The sequence below is a fragment of the Rhineura floridana genome, chromosome 14 (genome assembly GCF_030035675.1).
Source record: "Rhineura floridana isolate rRhiFlo1 chromosome 14, rRhiFlo1.hap2, whole genome shotgun sequence".
In the NCBI taxonomy this organism is placed as follows: Eukaryota; Metazoa; Chordata; class Lepidosauria; order Squamata; family Rhineuridae; genus Rhineura; species Rhineura floridana.
This window is the reverse complement of record NC_084493.1, coordinates 30,073,901-30,099,946: the sequence shown is the minus strand read 5'-3', so window position 1 is coordinate 30,099,946 and position 26,046 is coordinate 30,073,901. Positions and strand designations below refer to the sequence as shown.

General features: G+C 44.1%; 1 protein-coding gene across 2 annotated transcripts; it reads left to right on the top strand.

The window, feature by feature from the left end:
• The first annotated feature begins 634 nt into the window (after window positions 1–634).
• CIMAP1C (ciliary microtubule associated protein 1C) lies at window positions 635–24,542 on the top strand. 2 transcript variants are annotated; one of them, XM_061595429.1, is made up of 6 exons: window positions 635–861; window positions 10,029–10,108; window positions 11,551–11,722; window positions 13,894–14,004; window positions 17,066–17,179; window positions 23,594–24,542. In XM_061595429.1, exons 3-6 carry the CDS (start codon window positions 11,599–11,601, stop codon window positions 24,076–24,078), a joined length of 834 nt encoding a protein of 277 aa, XP_061451413.1. In that variant the 5' UTR covers window positions 635–861; window positions 10,029–10,108; window positions 11,551–11,598; the 3' UTR covers window positions 24,079–24,542. The 2 variants fall into 2 exon arrangements, with proteins under 2 accessions (XP_061451413.1, XP_061451412.1); XM_061595428.1 differs by having other exon boundaries at window positions 11,517–11,722.
• The last annotated feature ends 1,504 nt before the right edge of the window (window positions 24,543–26,046 follow it).

Sequence of the window (26,046 nt, the reverse complement as noted above, 5' to 3'; positions counted from 1 at the left end):
TGGCGAGAAACAAAAAGGACACATCAACATGCTTGACCAAGGTCTACAGGTGTGCAAACAATCTTAGGTCTGTTTCTAAAAGGCCTACTGTTTTAGAAGCATTTCACTGAGCTTGGTGTCAGCTGGAAAACTGGAAAATAGTCTCCCACCACCCCTCCCTCTTTGTCTCTCTCTGCAATGCCTTGCTTGAGCCTCCCACAGCGTATGGCATGGTTGTCTGGCAGCATCCCTGAACAGGAGGACTCCTGCTAGATTCTAGTTAGGAGGTAAGAATTGTCAGGGGCCAGGATCTTCAGCAGATCATGGAGGCAAGGACTCCAAACCTGAAGGAGAGAGGCATGCAGGCTATCCTCTGAAGCACTGCTATCAGAGGAACCTGTGGAGCCCGTGCTCCCCCCAAGCCCAAGGAAGCAGCACTGCCATCCTCTGACTCTGAGGACTCTACTGTACAAAGCCCAGGAGGACCTGAGGCTGCCCCACTCTGTCTCAGTAGGAGATGACTGGAGAGGGCTAGGCCGATTTAGGTCAAGCAGCAACTTGCAGCACAGGTGGTGCTAACAGACAGGCTGCACCTGCTGCTATTACTATATAAGGGGTCAGTCTCACCTTATATCTTGCTGGAACAGCTTCAGAGTCCTGCTTGAATCTCATATTGTCCTATATCCTGGTTTTGCCTTGTCATACCATGGAGCAGGACTGGAATGTGCTGCAGGATTTTGTTATAGGTCCCACTTGTTCCCTCTCATAGTGTTTGCTGGGACTGATGGGAGTTGTAGTTCAAAGGTTCTCCATGCCTGTCCTACAACATTGGAAAGGCCCAATGTTGGCTATCCCTGCCTTAAGTATATGCCCATACTACAGGTAGGGTGACCATCATTTTGTCATTTCAAAAAGAGTACATTTGGCTTCGATAAGTGAAAAGTAAGAGTATGCTGTTGCACCATCTCAAAAAGAGTATATGTACTCTTAAAAGAGTATGGTTGGTAACCCTAGCTACAGGGGTAGCCAAAGTGATGCCCTCCAGATGTTGTTGGACTACAACTTCCACAGTGTCTGACCATTGACCGTGCTGGCTGGAGCTAACGGGAGTAGGAGTCCCAATGACATCAGGTGGGCACCATGTTGGCTTGGGGTGCTATAACTAGGCATGGGGGAGAAATTCTATTCAGTGTGCCTTTAAATGTGAACCTACCTAATTCACGCTTTCCAAAACAATACACAAACTGAAACATAGCCATCCTTTGAAATGTACATTTCTCTGAAATTTTCAGTGTAGTTCTCTAGCCAAGTAATATTTATAAAAAAGCACATACTAGGGTAAAGTATGCATAGACACACATCTATTAGTGAAAATAGCGCACAAAAATGAATTATAAGACAAAATTGCTTTGCAAAATTGAGGCAAAACAGCATTCAAAGATGTGTTTGTTAGGGGAAACTTGCACAATATATGCCATTGACTTTTCATGAGGGCTTTGTTTTTTAAAAAAATTGGAAACTGAAATGTGGAGAACTGAACTTAAGAGTAGGACACCGAGAAACAGAGATAAGGAAGTTAACAGATTTGCCCACCCCTAGATATAATAAAAGGAGCGTATTGCACATTTAAAGCAATAGCAGCTCTGCTGTCCCTGGGCTTGCATCCCCCAATACTGGCAACTGGCCAAGAGGCCAGGCTAATAAAATGCTAGATGGGTGGTCAGATACAGGTCTTGAAAATGAATGAAGAAGGCTGCTATGGTATGCATCTCTCCCTCCCTTGCTGTCTTAGTCAAACCTGTATGCTCTCTGCTTGAAGGTTGCAGCAGCCCCTCAAGAGGGATAAGAAACTCCAGCAAAATCTGTGCGTTCTGTGGATGGCCAATTTGTTTGTCTTGCCTGAGCTGCAGCTTTGTTTTTCTTTCCGACTCAACATCTGGCGTGATGTGGGGGAAGAGTCAGAACTGTGGTGGATTTATGCCACAGAGGAGTTAAAAGCCTTCCTGCTCAACTGAAAGCGATTCATTTGAGGCCTCCCCACTCTGCCCCACCCTTTGAAGGGACGTTGGCAGCCTGCCCTCCAAGTCAAGCGCCCTTACTACGGCTCTAAGAGACTGAAGTTATTTGGCAGCCTTTACTTTGCAGGGCTTGGGGACTCTTGGACTTTTATCAATTATATCACCCCCTTTCTAATTGGATGAGACTTGGTTTTGGTAAATGTCCCCCCAAACCGAGAAATGTCATGAATTATCACCATACAGCAGCTTTTGCCAATCTGGTGCTGGTGGAGTCTGGCGCCCAATGGGACTGGAAAGGGGACAGAAGGCAGGGAGCCCCACAGTAGGTGGAGCCAAAGCCAATGATCGGCAGAGCCAATTAATTCTAGTTTTGTCCCTGCTGAGTCAGTCAAAGGCAGCTCTTTGAGACTGAGGTGGCGGCGGCGGCTGTCAGTGCCATCACCACCTCGACTGGTTGTGAGAATGCAGGCATGTGAGGCCTGGTTGAAGGCAGGCTGAGTCTGGTGGGGCACTGACCCACATGCCCAAATGGATCAGCCTCCACAGCCTGGTGCCCTCCAGATGTTCTGGATTCCAAAGCCCATCATCAGCTTTGCAGCCACCCCAAGTTCCTCTCCCCCTCTGCCTTGTTCATGAGGATGCCACGAGGTGGCATTCCTCCAGCTGAAGCCTCCCACTAGCTGATGCCCTCCAGGCCTTATTGGATTCAAGCCTCCATCACCCCAATCATTGGCTATGCTGGCTGGGACTGATGAGAGTTGGAATCCAAAACATCTGGAGGCTGCTAAGTTGGCAAAAGGGGCTGTTCAGCTTTTGCTCACCTTCGTCTCCATCTATCATGATCCCAATCTTCCCTGACAATTTAACGCCCCCTGCTCAGCTCTTATGTATTCATGTAATTATTTAGAGAGTTCTATTCTGCCCTTCACTGAAAATAGTCACTTGAAAGACAAACAAAAATAAGTTAATATAAAACATAAACAGAACACCAATAACATGTCTAGGATTGCTCCGTAAGGGTACGCTCCTGTGCACACTTATTTGGGATTGAATGCATTGCACTAAATCCTACCTATATGGGAAGGAATGCAATGGGCCTGTCTTCAGGTTTGCTTTGAACATAGCTGGTCTTGATGAATTTAAAATATTTGGACACTGATCACTTCACGTCTGGAACATCCAGCCAGGTGAATAGGCATAGCTCAGCAACTGCTTTTCGTGCAGAAGGTCCCAGGTTCAATCCCTGGAATTTCTAGCTAGGGCAGGAAAAGACCTTCTGCCTGAAAGCTGCTGCCAGTCAGTGTAGACAATACTGAGGTAGATGGACCAATGGGTCTGACTCATTGAGGCAGCTTCCTATGTTCCTATTTGGGAAGGGCCATAGATGAGTTTCAGGACCTAGGTGTAAAGAGGGAAATGAACAAAAGCATGACTAACTCTGAAGAACAGAACTACTTGAAATGTGTTGGACAGCCATCTGTCTTGGATTCCACCCCTCTCCTATGAGTTGTCCTGCAGCCCCTTTGAGGTACAGTTCTCAAAGTCCTCCCCCTGCCCCAGCTTGGCATCCTGGCACTGCCTCTGCCTTCCCTCTCCCCACACCCCCAGTATTCCCACTGCAACACAAAGCTAGAGCCTTGCAAAGCTGCAACTGCCTTGAGAGAGGAGTGGCTTGGCTGCCATGCCAATCCGTCGCTTTTGGAAACCTCTCCAGGCCATGCAGTCTTCTGGCTGCCACAAATGCAAACTATTTTGAGAGCTGGCCAGTTACATCAGCCACACTCTCCTTTTGATTACCATAAAAGGGATTTTTTTGGGGTGTGTGTGTCTGTGGATGGCATCCTTATGTATTTTTATTCTTACAGTGGTCACCGTCAGAAATGGCATGAACTGCCGTTTGAATGAAACAACTAGAACAGCATCATTTGCTTTTGAAAGAGAGCTTTATAGAAAATCCCGTTCCTGGGGAAGGGCCGTTGCTCAGTGGCAGAGTATCTGCTTTGCATGCAGAAGGTTCTAAGTGCAATCCCTGGTCGGGCTGGGAGAGACTCTGGCCTGAAATCCTGGAGTGCTTCTGTCAGTCTGTGTAGACAGTAGTGTGCCAGATGGATCAACTGTCAGGCTCAGTTTAAGGCAGCTTCGTATCTTCTTCGTGTAAGTTTCTCCAGGAAGGGTCTAAAGCGGGGACATTTTGCTGGCTGAGATGCTGGACCAATGTCACCCCTCCCAGTTCCACCTCCAGAAGAGGACTGGGCTAGCAGTTGGACCTGACCTCTGGACCTGACTTCAACCCCGGGGACAGGATAGCATCCTCCACCACATCTGGAGCAGCAGGCCAGTTTAGGGCCCCCAGGAGTGGCCATGTGGCAGCACAGGGGAATGGGTGGTTGGGGCTCAGGAGAAATGGGAGTAACATCTGCTACCTAAGGAAGTTGCTGCTCTACCTTGTGGCTGGGCTCTCCCTCCTCTGCAGAAAAGTTAAGCTGAAGGTTGGAGTATGTCCTCAGGATTTGGGATCCATTCTCAGAGCCTCAGGAAGACAAGTTTAAATGTCAGAGCAGTCTCAAACTAATGCCTTTCAATCTTGGGGTAGAGGCATCTTGAGGTGCACATGTTTGGTGCCAGCTACTTATCAATGCAGTGCCTAGGAACAACATTTCATGGCGCCGCTGCTTCCCTTCAAACCTCCCCCCCCCCCAGTGAGAATTCATAACATAAATGTAGCTGGCATGTGTGTTCAGGTTGCAGGTATTTGACAATAAAATCAGCCAGATCTATATGTAATGTCAAATGTGGACAAATGTGGACAAGGCTTTTAAAAAAACAGAGAACATATAGTCAGTTTTACTTACACACCTAGCCAGGGCAGGCTGTTCCAGAGTAAATGAAAAGAAACAGACTAAAATGAATGTTCACTGGAATGCATTGATTCCATCCAAATGGCTGAAATGTGTCCTTAAATTCTGATGATGCCTCTTCCTTGTCTGAATGGAGGCTGGAGAGGGGTATGTGAGTGTAGGTGGAAAGTAGCCTACTGTACAAAAGTAAAATTTATATTTCTTGTTTTACTCACTTTTGCTTCTGACATGTGGCCCTTGGAAGGTTGCCCAGAAGGACAGGCAGTCCTTGGGAGAAAAAAGGGTTCCCCAACTCTGCATTAAATAGAGGGTGATTGGATGATTTGTTGTTGTTATGTGCCTCCAAGTTGACTACGACTCAAGACATTCTGTGCAAGGGTGTAGTTGTCTAGCATTTTCGGGTGTGTATGTGTGTGTCTCAGATCCCTTATCTTTTGAGGAGCCCCAGCATGGTCCCTACGTCTCCAGCCGCCTATGAACTGATCAGTATGAAAGGGGAGCATGTTAGGCAATGAGAAGAGTCTTCTAACTGCTTCCTTGTAATTTCCTGCTGATTGCAGCCAATCAGAGTGAAAGGAGTTTCTACTTCAAAAAGCCAAGTTGTGGAGAGCCAGATTTCTGTAACTGCAGAAGAAGAGACAATGAATCCTGATGATAATATCCCATCCACATCATCAAGTAGTTTGGTAGCAGCAGGAGATAAATGTATAGGAACTGAATTCAGTAATTCAGGCAATATCTCTGGGAAAGACAGTCAAATGGCAGAGAAGCAGAAAGCAGTATTCAAGCTTGGACAGATTATTCTATAATCTTAGAAGATTGTATAATCTTAGAAGGGGGTGTGGCTGTGAGGGGACATGGTTGTGACTATTATGAAAGGACCTTGCACTTCTGAATTTGCCTCAACACTACTAGTTGCCTAAGGTAAAGGACAAGATGGTGACCCACCCAACCCCTCATTGCCTCTACAGTAGTTGACCAGACTGGTAGCTGAACTTCTTTTGGCAGCGTTACTTGAATAAAGCAAACAAAGTCCAGGGAGAAAATCCTGGTAAAAGTTTACTGAACAAGTATATAACCTGAGGAGAAGGAAACAGAGAGGGGTGTTTTTTTTGGACATGTCTTGTTCAGAGCAAGATTAGATTCAACTAAATTTAGAGGAAAGCTCCCTCAGAACTATACAACCAATCAGAACACATACTTCCTCAGCAAAGATCATGTCATTCTGCCTGGTTGCTAAGCAACACCTCCACCTCCCCAGTTGTCTGATTTACTGCTAACACAATTAACCGTTAAGTTACAAACTGAGAGATCCCTGCTGTTGCACTTCCAACGTCAGCACTGGTGATAAAACAGTGTCCTCCACTATGCCTGACGGCAGCTGGCTAACTCAGGGAGTGTAAAGCAGGCCATGTGGTACACACAGGTCTGTCCTTCAACATCTGGCTGCCACTGCCTGAACCACAGCATTTGCCACCTGAAGCAGCTACCTCACTCTACCTAATAGCAGGGTTGTCCATGCACTTGCAGGTGGCCATTGGGATTGCAATTTCATGATGGCCCACGACAAACTCAGGCTACCTTTTGAGACGGTGGGCATAACGTGATGACAGCACAGGATGTTTCATCTGACAGTGAGGGTTGGCACAAAGCAAACTGATTATTGCATTGATATTTGATAATGCAACCATATACATCCTTATCTGCATTTCTGTTCTGTGGCCACATAAGATGACGGCAGCTTTCTTAATCTCTGACATACATGACACGAGTGGACAGCTGAGTCACACTATGGTCACATTGCCATGTATCAATCTGAGCATCAGTTTCTTTTGCCTTGACTGTCTTTGTCAGCTGAAACCACAATCACAGGCTTTCCTGTGCTGTCATCATGGTAGACTCACCCCCCATGGTCTGCTGAGTCTGTCACATTCCATCATGCAAGCAGCATATGGTCATTTGAGCAGTTAATCAGTACATAAACATGGCATATCCTCACTTCAAACCTCTCCTTGACCACATATTTATTTATTTGGGGAAAAGAGCTATAGCTCAGTGGTAGAACACCTGCTTTGCATGCAGAAGGTCCCCACATTCCACCCCTGGAGTCTCCAGTTAAATAAGAGATGGTGAAAAATGGTCACTTTCTGCGGCCTTGCCATGCCTAGATGGACAGATGCCTTGAGCTGGTACAGGGGCAGCTTCCTGTGTATTTAATGGCTTTATGCCTGTCCCCTCCTCTCAGTCTCAGCCACCCTTCTGTGAAGTTAGGAAAGTGATAGTGGTATACCTCAAGAGGTTGTTGTAAGAACTATAGTTTTTTTAAAAAAATTATGGAATGATCTCCCTGACGAGGTGCGCCTGGTGCCAACACTGTTATCTTTTCGGCGCCAGGTCAAGATTTTCCTCTTCTCCCAGGCATTTTAGCATGTGTTTTAAATTGTTTTAAATTTTTAAATTGTTTTAAATTGTTTTTAAAAGATGTGTTTTTAAATTTGTATATTTGTTTTAATGTTTTTAGTTACTGTAAACCACCCAGAGAGCTTCGGCTATGGGGCAGTATATAAGTACAATAAATAAATAAATAAATATACCACTTTTCAGACAAGTATTGGGTATTGTGGATTTATTGAAAGAGCTTAATCTCCCCCCCTGCTAAATTAAAGTTTGTGGTATGGATTGCAGCCATTGTCTCCCAAAGTGGCTCACATCAATTAAAAAGACGGAGGGGGGGGGCTGCCATCAGGCTTACAAACTAAAAAAAGACAATAGGGTGTATCCTAGTCCTACCCAGAGTAGACCCATTGAAATTAATGGACCTATGTTGCTTTTGCTCCCCCTAAGGAATGGGGCTAGAGTTTCCTTGTCCCTTGCTTGCTTCAGTGGTCCCAGGGCAACTGATGGGTGGAGCTGAGTATTTTATCAGGCAGGGAGGGGGAAAACAAGTTCCCTTCAGATTAATAGTTGATGCCAGGTTGGTTTCTTCCTTCCTTTGATGATCTTTCTCAGAGGGATTTTTTTTGGGGGGGGAAGAGTTAGCCTCCTAGTGCTCCTTGGGCTCCTGGTCAATGGCAGAGGTAAAATGTGCTATATACTCCTGGTGATGTATCTGAATGCTCAGGAAGGGCACTCTATGAATGCCAGCATTATCTTATTGGGGTGGATCCAAATGGCCTTTCCAGCCTGCCATTCATCCCCTTCCCAAAGCCCCAGAATGATGCTGTGTTCAGGTAGGGTGAATCTGCTAGTTTGGGCTTTTCACTGTTTCATCGTTTTTCCACTCATAAGTTCAGCTCCTCACATTGCCACACCAGTTTGTGATGTCTTTTTTCCTTAAAGACCTCCTGAAAATTTGTCAGCATTTTAGTTCACGTTTCTCTTCATACACACATTTTTTCAAGCTAACTCCCCCTCCCAAAATAATGCATTTCTGAATGTTATTTTCACTAATATGTGTCTTTTTATGTGCACTTCCCCCCTAATGCCCACATTGCTTCAGGAAGAGCAAATTGGGTAGGTAACGTCATGTCAAAATGTAAAGCAAACTGCATTTCGACTCCCCCGTTCCTCCCTCCAGGCAGTAAGGAGGAAACCAAAGGGAAGCTAGGCCAGCAAAAGAGTGGGGAGGAAGGCGTTGAACTGGCATTGATGACAGTGAGTCACTCCCTGACCCCAAATTTCACCGCATCCTAAAAACAAAAAAACAAACCCAACCTCTGAAAAATGAGTCCCTGTTTCAAGGTGGAGATCTGAATTTTGCTGCCCCACTTCTAGGGATGTCAGACAATTCTGACAAAACCAGAAACGGCATGAGATATTGCCGATGTTCAGTTATACACCCCATGTCTGGGACACAATTCAATGCAACAAATACAATCAGTATTCACTGTGGTTGCTGCTTTCAGTCTGCAAACAATACCTAATTGATTATATCCCCCCCATTTCCACTATGTTTCCTTTGCACTGAAATGAATGAGGTGGAATAATGCAATAAAAGCATAACAAGTAATTTACTGAATTACATAAACTATGTAAATTATGTAGTTTCACTGCCACTTTGGACAGCAAAACTAATTCTGTAAATAATTTTTGGTGGAGGACAAACTGCAGCGGAACAGAAACAGTGCTGCATGTGACAAATACAGGGTGGAATGGAGAACAGTACCTTCTTACATTCCTAAGCACTCCAAACTTGGATGAAAGTGTGCTCAGTGGAGAACGATAATATTGAATGTTTGCAGACATAGTCTGAAGGCACCTGGAGCAGCAGTCCCAGTTTGGCGAACTGGATGGGGGCCATCACTACCCAAGAATGCTCTCTCTGAGCTACTTGGTTGAAGGCTAGGATACAAATGTCAAAAATAAAATGAATAAATATTGCAATAAAAATAAAGAAACATAGCATAATATGAAGGCAACAGGATGGGGAAACTGGTCTTAGAGCTTCTCCCCCCCCTCCAAAAATGCTAGGAAATGTAGTATTTGTAGTCTGCGCTTTCCTCTCCTTGGTGGCTAGTACACAGGAAAGATCCTTAATTTGCAATGAAGGAGGTCTGCCATTAGCAGCACACAGGCTGCAATCAGTCACTGGGTTTATTGTGTTAGTTTTACTTATTATAATATTAGCGCTTCTGTCCTGATTTCTAACATTCCCTTCACACTGCAGTACCAGTTGCATTATGGAACTGTGACTTTTTGACTGATACACCGTCATGTCACACTAAATTTCATTCACACCAGTGGGCGTGGTGTGTGTGACACAACAATGAATGGCATTGGATATGTCACTACTTCCCCACCTTTTCTGGACATGCTCACGTCTGTTACCCCATAAAAACATTGGGAAAGAACTGTGAGCTGGTATACCACCCATCACTTTACTCCTGTAATTTTCTGGGTTAATGTGGTTGCACTTCTTTTTTCTGGAAGCAATTAACACTGAAATGAGTGCTAAACTTCTGCAATCAATCAATCAATCAATCAATCAATCATAAATTTATTGTACTAGCCAAAGGCCAAGACAAAAATTAAAATAAACAAGTGTCCAGAAACTAATATTTCAGACATAACAAAATAATACAGTTAAATTACCATAAGCAAACTCAGTTTCTACTTCAATCTCTGAATCTCCAAGACAGTTTATGACAGATTTGTCTAATTCTCTCTTCCTAAGACTTCCACTATATTCCGTGTGATTTCCAGAAGTGGTTTTTACATTGTGTGAAAGAACAAACAAAATGCAGAAATTATCAGGTAAGGAAACGTCGGGAAAATGGAATAAACTGCTGTCAGAATGCAGCCACACAGGAAGAGAGGGCCAGGGGAAAAGTAGCGACTTCTGCTTTCAGAATATTCTGCCAGAACCATGGCAATATGGAAATAAACAAGTCTGGTTCCACGCTTGCTTCACTGTTGCCTTGGCAACCTTGCAGCCAATTGGAACATGAGGTGCTGTTTATGTTCCAAAAAGTAGGGTGGGGAGGAGGAGTTTGAAGGAAGGTTGGGTAGAATCCATGTGGCTTCTTTGAAATTTGCATCCAGATTTCCGTTAATGGAAGATCAGAGAAGCAGCAACAGCAGTGTGGGTGACAGAAGAAACAGATTGTTACTTTAATTAATGTAGTCCGCTTGCTAGGATGATGGGTGCGGGACCATGGTATTACAAAGGTCAACTGCCACCTTGCTTAGAATGGTGGTATTGCAGCCTACATGGAACCAGAAAGACCCTGAAGCAAGTGCTTGGGTTCCCTGGATGCTGCCCCACAGACCGTCCCACTGCAGATGAGATAATGTTTGCTGCCATAAGACAGGGCTTCACTTGATCATACATCAAACCATTTCCCTATCTCCTCTTTCTCTTACGTAATTCTTGTTTCTTTTTGTGCATTTTCTACACGACTGTTTTGCTACAGTCAGGCATTTGGATTGTCTTAATGAGCTGTATTGTTTTTCGTCTGCTCTTTGGGATTGTGCTACTGTTGCTCCAGGCTTGAGCTGTTATTAATTACATCTTATGGTTGTGATTTCATTGCATGTTGTTTCTTTGAAATTGTTCTGTGCTGCCTCGGGGGCCTTGCTGTCGAAAGGCAGGCTAGAAAAAATGTTTAAGTTAGGGAGTGGGAAACCTTTTGCAGCCTGAGGGCCACATTTTCTTATGGGCAACCTTCTGGGGGCCGCGCGCCAGCACCGAGCATGGTTGGAGGCAAAAACTGAGTGTAATAGATGTGACACTTCCCTTTGTACATTAGGCTATTTTCCAGCCACACAAAATCCGGAGGTTTCTATCTTCCCTTCATCCATGCAAGCAAGATGCAGTCCAAGGACACATTCCAGCCAGGCAAAAGCACCTGAGGAGGGCGCAGAGCAAGAGCAATGAGGGTTGTGGCTTGGGGAGAGTCCTGAGGGTCTGATAGAGTGGGCTGGAGGGCCACATTTGGCTCACGGGCCTGAGGTTCCCACCCCTGTTTTAAATAAACAAAGAAATCAAGACCCCTGAATTTGCCCTCATTCACTAAGTCCTTACAGTCCCAAAACATAGCCCAATGAGAACTGAGCATGCTCAGTGGGAATGGAATACTGACTGACTATTGAGGAGGGGGAATGGAATGGAGTGGCTCAAATTCTGAGCTGGATCACTCCATGCTGCAACATTTTATTGCAGGTCACTGATTTTTCTCTCATTCCCTGGGCACCAGAGACACATTAAAGTGACTCCCCACTACAGTGATACTGGGGACACCCTGATGGCGACTTCTAGAGCCAAAGGTCGATCCCGGCATGCTAGTTGTTCTCCTGTTCCCCCTAAGCATCCTGCCAGAGGAACGACGGACCAAAAAGTGTTTGCATCCATCAGTGCCAAATTTAAAGGTGAGCTGTGTGCTGTATGTGACTGGGTAGGGCAAGAGAAAGAGACTAAATAAGGCTGTGTATACACCATACATATAAAACACATTTAAAGCACATTTCCATTCCCCCACAGGAATCTTGGGAACTGTAGTTTGTTAAGGTTGCTGGGAACTGTAGCTCTGTGAGGTGTAAATTACGGTTACCAAGGTTATTTGAGAGAAGCTATATGTTTTAAATGTGTGGGGCGTACACAACCCAGGAATAAGGAAGTAGCCAAGTCTTTGCCAGTCTGAATGTGTTTCATAGCATTGTAAAAAGATCCATAGACTGGTGAGTAATGGCTTGTGGGCTTAACCTGTCTCTCTGGGGCTTCTTGTCTGTTGTGCTGTCGTGCTGGTGACTCAGACTTCCAGCAATGAGGCTTCAGCGCCTCCAGCACCACTTTGCAGTTGGCTTCATATGTACACCTCCCTTCCCTCCCAATTAACCCAGGCTAGAGCTTGACACAGGAGCTTTGTAGTGCAAGGGGCTCCTGTAATGCCTTGTTGTCGCAGAACGGGGCAAGTGAAGGGAAGGATGCGGATTGCGGAAGGACAGGAAAGAGACAAAGGGGTGGGTAGGAAATAAGGTCAGTTGTGAGTCGGGATAGGGGAGAAATTCAATTCAGTTCACATTTAAAGCTGAATTTATCAAATTTGCACTTTCTGAAACAATATGAGAACCTAAGCACAGCCATCCTTCAAAATTTGCACTTATCTGAATTTGTGATGCAGTTGTCCAGCCAAGCCATGTTTGCCAAAAATGCATATATTGGGGAAATAACATACCAAAATGCGTTACAATAGAATAAATTCCTTGCAAACAAAAATGTGTACATTAGTCAAAACTGCATACAGACAAGTATTTGTTAGGCAAAATTTGCACTAAAATGCTGAAGAATTTCCATGAGGATTTAAAAAATAAAATCTCAGAATTGAGCAGAAATTTGAAGAACTGAATTTAAGATTAAACAAATGAGAAACTGAGAAAGCCATAATTGACAGATCCTTCCACTCCTAGTTGTGAGACTTGGTGGTGAAAAGGCAGCAAAAGAGAAGAAGCTTAAGCATGGTTCATAAGAAAGAACTGAACAGAGTCCTGAGTATGGATGTAACACACACACACATACACACTGCACCAGTTTGACTTGGGAAAACGCTGAGATATTGGAAATGGTTCGGTTTATTTACAAAGCCAATCTGCCTGCAAACGTTCACCCCCCCATGCTATTCACCCTCCTGATCCCCTTTACCACTTCAGTTTATATAAAGGAAACATATGGCCTTCTGACTGTCCCATTATCCCTCACTATTGGTCATGCTGTCTAGGGCAGATGGGAATCCAGCAATGCCTGAAGGGCCACAAATTCCTCTTATCTGAGTTTCTGGTGTTAATTTCTGTATTGCTTTAATGGGATTGTTTTATTGTATATTTGAATTATGGATGTTTAAATTTCAATGTCTTAATGGGATTGTGTTATTGAATTATGTGTGTTTATATTTTAATGTTTGTGTAAATGGTTTTATATTTTGTAAACTGTTTTGAACCCTGTTTTGTCATTAAGTAGTATATAAATTTACAACAATAATAATTAATAATAATGTACACACCTGCTGTTCTAGCCATGGGAAGAAGGAAGGAAGGAAGCAGACAGAATTGATCTACATATCTCCTTCCTTTTCTCTACCTGTGGACGGTGTCCTACTCTTGTTTAAAGGGAGTGAAGGAAGGGGCATGGGAGACTGCAGGCAGTGGGTAGCTGGCTGAGTAAATTGGGAATTCTTCTCTGGCTCAGATTATAAGAATTCAGGTGCCTTGTAATGTTCACTTCTTACTGTAACGTCTGCATCCTGGCCCAATGCTGGTGAACTTTTACTGACATCTTTAGATTGTAGGGTGGAAAAAATGTGTTGGACTCCAGCTCCAATCAGCCCTAGCAAGCCTGGCCAATGGTCAGGATTGATGGGAGTTGCAGTCCATCAACATCTGGAGAGCTGTAGGCTTCCCAGCCCTTTGCTATGTCATCCCCTCTTGCCCGACATGTGGACCTTTACTATGACCCAGTATGGCAGCTCATGTTTTGTGAATGCTAATGCATTCTGTTTCTCTTCCCATTCTTTCATTTTCCTCTTATGGTTCTGATTCTCTTGCAGGGCCGGGACCTGGGAAGTACAGTAGGCAGCCCTGCACTGGCATTAAAGATCACGACTTCACCAAGTATGCTGAGCCAGCCTACACGATGCGTGTGAAATCCAGTGAAAGATGTAAGGGGATGAAGGAAGCAGACAATATAGGTTCTGGGTTGTATGGATAATCTTCCCCAGCAATGTTATCTAACCCAGAGGAGAGGTCCTCTTGTGGATAAGAAATTGGTTAAGAAGCAGAAAGCAGAGAGTAGGAATAAACGGACAGTTCTCCCAATGGAGGGCTGTAGAAAGTGGAGTCCCTCAAGGATCGGTATTGGGACCTGTACTTTTCAACTTGTTCATTAATGACCTAGAATTAGGAGTGAGCAGTGAAGTGGCCAAGTTTGCTGATGACACTAAATTGTTCAGGGTTGTTAAAACAAAAAGGGATTGCGAAGAGCTCCAAAAAGACCTCTCCAAACTGAGTGAATGGGCGGAAAAATGGCAAATGCAATTCAATATAAACAAGTGTAAAATTATGCATATTGGAGCAAAAAATCTGAATTTCACATATACGCTCATGGGGTCTGAACTGGCGGTGACTGACCAGGAGAGAGACCTCGGGGTTGTAGTGGACAGCACGATGAAAATGTCGACCCAGTGTGCGGCAGCTGTGAAAAAGGCAAATTCCATGCTAGCGATAATTAGGAAAGGTATTGAAAATAAAACAGCCGATATCATAATGCCGTTGTATAAATCTATGGTGCGGCTGCATTTGGAATACTGTGTACAGTTCTGGTCGCCTCATCTCAAAAAAGGATATTATAGAGTTGGAAAAGGTTCAGAAGAGGGCAACCAAAATGATCAAGGGGATGGAGCGACTCCCTTACGAGGAAAGGTTGCAGCATTTGGGGCTTTTTAGTTTAGAGAAAAGGCGGGTCAGAGGAGACATGATAGAAGTGTATAAAATTATGCATGGCATTGAGAAAGTGGATAGAGAAAAGTTCTTCTCCCTCTCTCATAATACTAGAACTCGTGGACATTCAAAGATTGGAAGATTCAGGACAGACAAAAGGAAGTACTTCTTTACTCAGCGCATAGTTAAACTATGGAATTTGCTCCCACAAGATGCAGTAATGGCCACCAGCTTGGACGGCTTTAAAAGAAGATTAGACAATTTCATGGAGGACAGGGGTATCAATGGCTACTAGCCATGACGGCTGTGCTCTGTCACCCTAGTCAGAGGCAGCATGCTTCTGAAAACCAGTTGCCAGAAGCCTCAGGAGGGGAGAGTGTTCTTGCACTCGGGTCCTGCTTGCGGGCTTCCCCCAGGCACCTGGTTGGCCACTGTGAGAACAGGATGCTGGACTAGATGGGCCACTGGCCTGATCCAGCAGGCTTTTCTTATGTTCTTATGTTCTTATGTTCATAGCATGAAGCTGGCTAAACAACTATTAGGTAAAATAAATCTGCTGGCAAAAACTTTGAACAGAGATGGCCAGCCTGTGTTTTTGGGACCCTATGGGGAGAAAACTGATTGGACCTGGGTGATCCATGATCAAGTATTCAGCAGCTGTGCAAGGCTTCAGCAAGGCTTCAGCCTCGATGGGAACAATGCACTGCATGGGTAGTCAATGTGGTGCCCACCAGGTGCCCACCAGGTGTTGCTGGACTACAACTCCTACTAGCCTCAACCAGCTTGGGCCAATGGTCAGGGATGATGGGGGTTGTAGTCCAGCAACATCTGGAGGGCACCAGGTTGACTATCCCTGACACTGTGGATAGGTTCCTCCCTGTGCCAATTTCTTCATCTAAGCTGCCTTTCCAAAGCTGCTTCATAGCAGAAAAAATAGTAACAAGGGCATCAGTATGGGAGTTCTGAATCATCATGATCATCCTTCATTTCTGTTCAGAAGACCCCCAAGACAGCTAACAAAATCGAAATATATCACAAGAGTATCAAGTATCTCAATAAATCAATTAGGAGGCACAATTCGTCAGCCTTTCCCAGGTCTCTGCCCAAAACTTAATCAGGAAGTCGTCTTAAAAAAACAGAAGGCCATCAATGACAGAGCCAGATGGGACTCTTTGGGGAAGTATCGTAAAACTATGATGCTGTGGTCAAAAAGGCTGTCTCCTGGGTAATCCACCACCATATCTTCAAAGGCAGAGGAACACGGAGAAGGACCTCTGATATTGATCTAAATGGGCAGGTAGGTAAACATGGATGAAAATGGTCCTTCAGGTATCCAGGTCTGAGGTTTCTGGATGCGTTACTGTCACTTGAGGCTCAAGTGACCCAATGGCAAGGAGTGCCTTCCATTAGCTTCAGCTGGTGGCTCAGTTATGACGCTATCTGGACAGGAATAGCCTGACTTCTGTTGTCTATGCTCTGGTAACCTCTAGGCTAGATTATTGCAATGCATTATACGTGGGTCTACTTTTGAAGGCAGTTTGGAAACAGCAGCTGGTGCAGAATTTGATTGTTCATCAAGGCAAGACGGTCTGAGCACATAACACCAATTTTGGCATAGCTGCACTGGCTACCAATTAGTTTTACGGCTCAGTTCAAAGTGTTGATTTTGACCTATTAAGCCTTATATGGCTCAGGACCCCAGTACTTCAAGGATGACCTCTCCCTACATGAACCAACCTGGAACCTGCATTCGGCATCTGAGGCCCTTCTTTGTATGCCCCCTTTGAGGGACGTGCAGAGGGTGGTGACATGAGAATGGGCCTTCTCAGTGGTGGCCCCCTGCTTATGGAATGCTCTCCCCAAGGAGGCATGCCTGGCACCATCATTATCTATCTTTAGGCACCAGGCAAAAACATTCCTCTTCTCCTAGGCATTTGGCTCTTACTTTTTGGAGGGTTTCTAACATTGTAGCCTCATTTAGGGGGTAGGTTGTTTCACCCTCTTATCCATGTATATATTTTTTACTTTTTAGTTGTGTTAGTTTTATATTGGTTTTAATCTTTTTATTTTTGCGTGCCACTTTAGGATCATTTTTATGAAGAAAAGCCACTAATAAATGTAATAAATCAATAAACAAAATAAGGTGTAGCCAAAGGAATGTCCTCCAGATGTTGATCTTGCTGATCACAGGTAGGCAATTAGGCAGTCACTGCAGCCAAGCTAAAACGGCTCAGAAATCCATGTCATATACCTCATGCAGACAATTCTTCTTTCACTTGCAAGTGATTGCAGTCATGGAGAGTCCTGGGCCCTGCTATTTTGTGGATCCTAGCATATCCCATCTCGGAATATGGAGACCAGTATCATTCCGCATGGCGCAAGAGAAAAAGAAGTCAAGTAAGTTGGAGGCTGAGTTTCTTATTCCAGATATACTGTGGTGTTCAAGATGTTCTGCTGGTAATGTCCCAGGGTGTGGGTCTTGAAGGCACATGAGGCCACCACCTTGCTGAAGCTAAGCAGGTCTGGGTATGGCCTGGAAGGGAAATGACTTATTATTCATTCATTCATTGCATTTATATCCCACTTTTTCTCCAAGGAAGGTGGCATAGATGGTTCTCCTCCTCCTCATTTAATCCCCAGAACAACCCTGTTAGGTAGGTTAGGCTGAGAGTTAGTGACTGGCCCAAAGTCACTCTGTGAGTTTCATGGCTGAGTTGGGATTTGAAGCCTGGTCTTCCAGCTCCTAGTCCAACACTGGCACTTGGGAAACCATATGTACTTTTGGATACCATGATGAAAGAAAGGGGTATAAATGTAATAAATAAATAAATAAGGATTTGGGGCTTAATTAAGGGCCAGTCTTCCCCTTCATTCTTCCCCATCCCATCATTCAGTTTTGGGGAAAGTGAGGGCAGTCAGTGAGGGAGGGAAAGCAGCTGATAGGCAGTGGCAGCAGGTGGCTCCATGTCAGTGGGGCAGTGGAATGTGCTCCGGGTTTTAGTCTGAACTTTCAAGGAGCTGTCCAAGGTGCTTTCAGCTGAAACCCAGAGTGGTTTCCACTGCCCCACTGACATGGAGCCACCAGTCACCTCTGCTGATAGGAATCATGGCACTGGGCCTGGTCTTCCTAATATTTCAGAAACTCTCAGACAGCCCACCCCAGTCTTCTTTGAAAAGGTTTGGGAAGAACAAAGCCTATTCCAAATTGAGATAAGAGATCAGGCAGGAATTATGGAAAAGTGTCAGTGTTTGGCTGGTTATGACAGCAACTGGGCACATCTTCCAGAGAGCTGAGGAAATTGTCTAAATTCAGGTGGAAGGGAAAAAGATAGTGGGTGTCACAGGAGACAACTCCATATGATCAACCAAGCTGGAAGTCTCATCTTCCTGGAGCCAAGGGACCTTAAGATGTTGATGGTGTGATTGCCTGAATAAACAGTCAGGAAGGCCAATGAAATAACACCAGGGAAAACAAGAGGGTTGTGTAGTTTTAGAGCCATAATCTAGAAAGTGCCGAGGAGGTTATCTATGGAATTAACATCAACTACAACTAGACTGCCTTCAAGTTGATTCTGACTTATGACGACCCTATGAATAGGGTTTTCATGGTAAGCGGTATTCAGAGGGGGTTTACCATTGCCTCCCTCTGAGGCTGAGAGGCAGTGACTGGCCCAAGGTCACCCAATGAGCTTCATGGCTGTGTGGGGATTCGAACCCTGGTCTCCCAGGTCGTAGTCCAACACCTTAACCACTACACCACACTGGCTCTCAATTAACATCAAGAGACAGGTAATTACAAGTGAAGATGTCACTGAGGAGGTTAATGGCGGTATGCTCTAAACTCAATTGTAAAGATTGCTAGCAGAGGAGACAGGAAGACACCACCAGGAATAAAAAAAAGTGGAGGGCTTCTGTCTCAAGGCAAGGCCAAGGAAGGTGGTGCCTCTGCTTCTAATGTCCTCAAAGAATCACAGTGTTTGACAAATGATTCAGCTTAAGAAGAAGGAAAGGTACAACTTTCTTAAAAAAAAAAGAGGGACACCAGGGATTGAGTTGTCTAGTAGCAGTGGGTGGTGACCATTGGGACTTGTAGGGTGGAAGGCAGGGAAGCCAACAGGGAGGCGGAGCCAGAGCCAATTACAGGCAGAGCCAACAAATTCTAGTTTCTCCTTCCATTTGAGTTCTACAAAGGGAACACTGAGACTAAGGGGGAGGGAACTAACAAGTCAGTGCCACCCTTTGGATTGGTTTTAAATAAGAGGGCAGGTGGGTTTGGAAGAATCAAGACTGGTGGGACAGTGCCCCATTTGCTCTCACGGATCAGCCTCTGATGGCTAGCAGTCACTCTTCCTGTTCTGGAACACTCATTCACAGGGTGTCTCCAGATCGTCTGTGCTTTGCAGGAGGGATTCATGAAAAATTCAGGTTTGTGCAATTCAAAGTGCATCAGAGTGCTCTGTTGCCCTAACACAACAAATCCACTTGGAAAAAGAGCCTGACTGAAAGTGATGGGGAAATGCATTGAAATGTGTGCAAAAAACTGAATGATGAATGAAGACATATGAAGCAAATCATGATGAATGTCCATTGGTATATAACCTCCCCACAAACAAAGCAGGGTAGATGCTCAGTAAAAACTGGCCATAGTCCAACCACTGTGTAAGCTCTGGGTGAGCAACCCAGGACAAATACACAATAAAGAGGTCTTCCGGAGGACCCATACATGCCACTTTCCAACTTATTTCTTTTTTTAATATCACCTTTCAGGGCCAAAGGCCGTCTGAAGGCAGTCACAATTGACAGCATAAATACAAGTTAAAACAAAAATCAGGAGCCATCTAACATAATGCAAAGATAAAACAGTGGCAGTTAAAATTATAAACCAGCAACCTTCTTCAGCTAAAACCACTTCATAATAGCCAAGCCTTTACAGCACCTTTAAGAACCACCAGATAGCAGAAGAGGGACCCAGTCCCAGACCTACATCCCCACACTTCCCCACACTATACATTTAAACCCCTCTTATGGCACTTTAACCATTATGGCCTCCCCCAAAGAACCCTGGGAACTGTAGCTTGTTAAGGATGCTGGGAATTGTGGCCCTGTGAGGGGTCTCCTAACAACTCTTAGCACCCTTAACAAACTACAGTTCCCAGGATTCTTTGGCGGAAGCCATGCCTGTGTAAGAGTGCTTTAAATGTATGGGGGTGTGTGTACTCGTGGTGATTCACAGTGAAAAAGATCAGGGCTGTAGGTCAGTGGTAGAGGATCTGCTTTCCAGGTCCCAGGTTCAATACCCAGCATCTCCAAGCACAGCTGAGAATATTCCATGACTGGAACCCCAGAGAACGGCTGTCAATCAGTATAAGAAAATGCCGAGCTAGATGGACTGTTGGTCTGACTTTGGTCTGAAGCAACTTCCTGTGTTCCTAGAAAGGAAAGTCACTGTGCATATTCTCAGCCAGTTCTTTCAATTTCATACATGCCAGGGCTAAAAGTTGGCATTGTAACCAGTTTCTTAGTGTTGGTGTTGGTGTTCCCTGGCATGAATTAAGCCTCATGCAGATGGCCTTTCAAGGTACCTTCTTACACCTGGAGTTCTCAGATTGTGTGCTAAAGACAATTCTCAAATGTTATAATTAATTGCATTTTGATCCTGACCTTCTTCCAAAGGGTTTGCAGCTGCATAGCTCCCCCCCACCTTTCTCGTATGTTTTAGTCTCAGCAACCATGCATGGTAGGTTAGACTGAGAGATAACAACTGGGAAAGGGCTGCTCCTCCTCTTTTCCAAAACCTCCATGTCTTGGGGCCGTAGCTTGGTGGTAGAGCACCTGCTTCGCATGCAGAAGGTCCCAGGTTCAACCTGCAGCATTTCCAGTCAGGGCTGGGAAAGAGCCCTGTTGGAAACTCTGGAGTTCTGCTAGCAGTCATTATAGACAATACGGAACTCGATGGAACAAGTTTTGCATAATAGAGCTCTTGGGAGGCAAGCAAGTCTAGACAGGCCAGAATGTGGCCTCAAAGTGCTTGACTTGCAGTGTTGTTGGCCGATGATTAGATACTTATTTGGGGATTTCTGAAATGCCTGCTATAATGAAACAGGTGCCCATCCTTATGATGGTCAGGGTTTGTGACGGAGCTCCTTTATCAAATGCTCCACCTGTCTTTATTTTCCTTTCTCAGCAAAACCTCTTCAAGGTTAGCAAGGATGTAGCTAAATGACTTCACAAAGCAGAGGATTCTAAATGCCTCCAAGTTGTTGCTGCACCTCAACCACGGGACATACTGTATAACAATATGAGCGAAAGCCAGGTCTCTGATACCAAGCTTAGCCTTTGGATATCTTTCTTCTAAAAAAAGGGATCCTTTTTCATTGTGACTTCTGCTCAGTTTGACCCAGAGAAGAAGCAGTCGGAAGAGTAGTTAGGCAGGCTAAACTGTTCCTCTGGAGATCAGACACAGTGGGAGACGTAATGAGGTGAGAAGGCCTCATGGCTCAGGAGAACTATTGGCTAAATGGGAAGAAGCTCAAAGCCACGGGGGGGGGGGCATTGGGTTGAGGCAGGGAAAAAGTAGGACATCTCTCTATGAAAAAGGAAGGGGGACATAGGAACATAGGAGTTCCTTATACCCAGTCAGATTGTTGGTCCATCAAGTTCAGTATTGCCAACATTGACTGATAAGTGATTCTCCAGGTTTCAGGCAGGAGTCTTTCCTAGACATACCTGGAGATGCTGGGTGTTGAACTTTCCCCAGCTCAGAAGGGCATTTACTGAACTTAGGTTCCAGCAGATGCCCTCTGCATATCTCGATGGGAGATACCTCAGAATTCCAGACATAGAACGGAATTGTATTTATGGATGTAACCAGATTGAAGATATAACCCATTATCTGTTGTACTGCCCTCTGTATACGGAACCTAGGGAAAAATTCCTGTCAGATATGTTTTGGATGTTCTCGGACCGAACGTCCCAAGAAATGGTAGTGGAACTTTTAGCTGATAAATACTTATATATTACATATTTGGTTAGCCCAATTTGCATCCACAGCTAAGAAGTTGAGGGCTAACCACATTAAGAGTTATGCGGTATTATAAAATTTTATCTTCAAGGTTTGAGTGTTTAGTCTTTTAATGGATCGTTATTTTAATAAGAGCTTTGTGCAAGAAGGCTTTTTTTTATTCTGTATATATTGTTAAGGCCTTTGGCTATACAATAAAGTTTCAATTTGGTATTGAACTTGGGACCTTCTGTATGCAAAGCAGATAGTTTACCATTAAGCTATGGGAAAGAACAGTCCTGCTTCATCAGACCAAAGGTCATAGGGAACACAGGAAGTTGAATCACACCATTGGTCGATCTGGTTTAGCATTGTCTACACTGACCGCAGTAGCTCTCCAGGGTTTTCTGAGCAGCAACATAGGCAGGAGTATTTCCCAGCCCTAACTGGAAGTGCCAGAAACTGAACCCGGGATCTTCTTCATGCTCTGCCACTGGGTGACATCCTTTCCCCTAAGATAGAATGGAGAAGTGGAACAGATACCTGGGAGGTGGCTTGCACTTTTGTTTGGGAAGCAGTGGTAGCAGATTAACTACTGGTAGACCTCTGGGTGATTTGCAGTGTTTGGGAGAAGGGCCGTAGCTCAGTGGGAGAGCATCTGCCTTGCATGGCAGAAGGTCCCAGGTTCAGTCCCCAGCATCTCCAGGTAGGGCTGGGAAATACTCCTGCGTGAAAGTCTGGAATGTTGCTGCCAGTCAGTGTAAGAAATACTGAGCAAAATGGACCAATGGTCTGACGTGGTATAAGGCAGCTTCCTATGATCAATAAGCGTTTTTGACTCCCAGCAGTTTAACAGTACCAAGTAAAATGGCAAATTGCTTGTCTTTAAGCCTTAGGCTGTGTACACAACATATATTTAAATCACATGGCTTCCCCCTAAGAATCCTGGAAACTGCAGTTTGTTAAGGGTGCTGGGAATTGTAGCTTTGTGAGAGGTATTTATTTATTTATTTTTATTTTGTTCAATTTTTATACCGCCCAAAGCCTGAAGGCTGTCTGGGCGGTGCACAGCATAAAGTTATTACAACTATAAAGTACAATAAAATCACAATAAAAACATCAAAACATACATTTCAAACATTCAACATCCTAAAACATTATTAGCTGGCATTTCCCAGGATTCCTTGGAGAAAGCAACGCACTTTAAATGCATGGTGTGTATACAGCCTCAGTGTCAGATTTTGTATTCACCCAGCCCCTGCCCCCTGCTGCGCTGTGGTGTACACCAGAGGTAGAAGGATCTGTCAGTTTTGGTTCTCTCAATAGCTCATTTTTCCAATCTTAAATCCAGTTCCCCACATTTCTGCAGCAACTTGCGATATATGTTTTTAAAATCTTCATGAAAATTCTTCACTATTTTAGTGTGAATGTCTCTTAATCAACATGCTTTTCTATGCAGTTTTGGCTAATGTACAGATTTTTTGCAAGCAATTTCTCCTAATGTAATGCATTTTTGAATGTTGTTTTATGCACACTTTCCCCTAAAATATGCATTTTTCTGAACATTGTTTTGCTGGAGAACTGCATCACAAAATTCAGATAAGTGCGAATTTTGAAGGATGGCTGTGTTTCAGTTCTCATATTGTTTAGGAAAAAGGCCAAATTGATAAATTTGGCTTTAAATACAAACTGAATTGAATTTATCCCCCATCCCTAATGTACATGCAGTTTAATTACACGTTACACTCACCATTGGGCAAAGGGGCATACCAAGTGAGTGGTGTCATTTCCCATCTGTTCTTGGCTTGCAGATATCCCTGTGATGCCTGCCCCAAACGAGTATTATGTAGAGAAGATACACCCACTCGAAGAGCCAAATGCACCAGCGTATACCATGGGCCTCCGAACACACTACTGGGAGAACAGCCGAAACCCAGCACCCAACAGCTACTCCCTTCCACGGATGCTGGGTCCCAGGTTACCTGTCAATCAGTCTGCTCCCTGCCTCTCAATGGCCTCCAGTGCCTCTGTATGGGGCTATGCTAAAGACTTGGTGAGAGGGCCCGGCCCGGCAATGTATACCATACCCATGCCAGATATTTACTTGCACCACCAACCGGCCTACAGCATGTCACAAAGGTTCAGCCCCTCCAGCAAGGACCAAACACCAGCCCCTCCTGACTATAATGCTGAGCTGGTCACTGCTGACAAACCCAGGGCCCCACGTTTCAGTCTTGGGATTCGTCACTCTGAGTATTCTCATGGCACACCTCCACTCTGTATCATCAAAGAGTGAAGGTTGGACCCATGTGCTGGAGAGGCAATTTGTCCCTTTAGAGGGACCCACATCCTGAAGATCTCATTGTGACACAGCTTCTTCAAGCAGGTGCATAGGTAATCCACTCGTGAGATTACAGAGAGATTCCTTCAAATTTTGATAAGGTTTGGACTATGCCAAGGTTGGACAATGGGATGACCTGATAGCTCTTGGTTTAGAAAAGACCTCCTTTGCAAGATGGTAGTATTGCAGTATTTCAAGACCTTTGTTCCTGGTAACATCCTTTCTCTGTTCTTCCTCCTTCCAATGTACACTGCTAGTATTTTATTGTTTTAAAGGAACTGGCCAGCACAGAGAAAAGTGGCTTTCTTCTTCATTCACTTCTGGTTGGAGGAGACTCTTGGGAAGAAGAAGGTTGAGATGTCTTTTCTGGCTGCATTCATATAATAATTAGTTTTATAATTTTATAAATAATAAAACTTTCCCCCCCAAAGCTGCACACTGAGAATGAAGCATTAGTCTGTGCAACGAGGGACCTGTGTTTCATATTGCGCTTCCCCATTGTATCTTGGAGAGCCTTCCAAGAGAGTGATGCTATTGGGCTGCCAATGTAAATATGTAAATAAATAAATACAATTCAGACTAAAACCTGGAGTGGATTTTGTCAACTTGGGACAGCTGCACCTACTGATCCCAAGTGGTATCCACCTAAGTACTTCTACTAGCACAAGGATTTCTGCTTCTGCAACAGAATTCCTCTCTTCTCTTCACGCATCCCCCTATTTTTCTACGGGGGACCTTTTATTCTGTCAGCATGGTTGGGAGCTCCTTATATTTCAGTCCCATTGGCTTCACTGCTTGCTACCAAATGAAATGCCAGTTCTGAAGCTCTTTCTTTCCAGTGCCCCTACTTGCAAGTAGGGATGGGTGAGAATTTTGATTTAGTTTGCATTTCAACCTGAATCTATCAAATCCACCCTTTCTGAAACAATGTGAGAACAGCCATCTTTCAAAATTCACACTTATTCGAATTCTGCAATGCAGTTCGCCAACCAATGTTTACAAAAATGCATATGTTAGGGGAAAGTGTGCATAAAAGTCAATATATGAGTGAAAATAATATACAGAAATGCAATAAATCTTGGAGTTTTCTTATCCAAAAATATAAATAAACAATTTTACTTAAACGACAATGCAATCATCAGGATCCTCAGAAATAGCTTAAAGTCTTGGAAACACTTATTCCTCTTAACATTAGGCAGGATAGCTGCAATACAAATGCTGCTACTCCCGTGCTTTTTATTATTTTTTTAGGTTTTACCTATCAGTATACCCAGTAAAGTAATGAAATCCTGGCAACAAACAATTAACAAATTTATTTTTCAACAGAAAAAACTTAGACTAACCCAATCTTTAATATATGAAGCGAATGTAGGAGGATGGGGCATACCAAATTTATCATACTACTATACCTCCTTTCAGATCTGTCAGATGATATACCTAATTAGAAACATAAATGACAAACACTGAGTTGAGATGGAAACTAAAATAGTTTCAGATATACCTTTGAATATTTCACCCTTTTTATCTGTCAAATCCCAACTCATTAACAACATAGTTAATCCCTTTACCAAATGTATGTTTATATCATGGAAATTTTGGCAACATAAGTAAACTCCCATACTTTCACCTTTATTACCCATTGCTTTTTGGAGTGATAAAGGAGTATACAGATTGTGTGATTTCTATATAAACTCCACCCCATCCTCATCTGAGCAACTAAAGCTTTAATTGCAAGGTATAAAACTAAATTGGCTAACGCTTGCTCAAATATGCAAATTCATTACATTGTTATGTTAAACAACAAGCAACAAGACCTTTTACGCAATTTGAGCAGTTACTCCAAGAAATGAGTAAAGCAGACAAAGGTTTAGTCTCTAAAATATTCTCTGTATTACTTAATGCATCTCTAAAATCAACTCTTTC

Coding starts and splice junctions, on each gene's coding strand:
- CIMAP1C (XM_061595429.1), top strand. CDS start 11,599: ATGGCGACTTCTAGAGCCAAAGGTCGATCCCGGCATGCTAGTTGTTCT. Junction 11,723..13,893: donor CATCAGTGCCAAATTTAAAG/GTGAGCTGTGTG, acceptor ATTCTCTTGCAG/GGCCGGGACCTGGGAAGTAC. Junction 14,005..17,065: donor TGTGAAATCCAGTGAAAGAT/GTAAGGGGATGA, acceptor TTCACTTGCAAG/TGATTGCAGTCATGGAGAGT.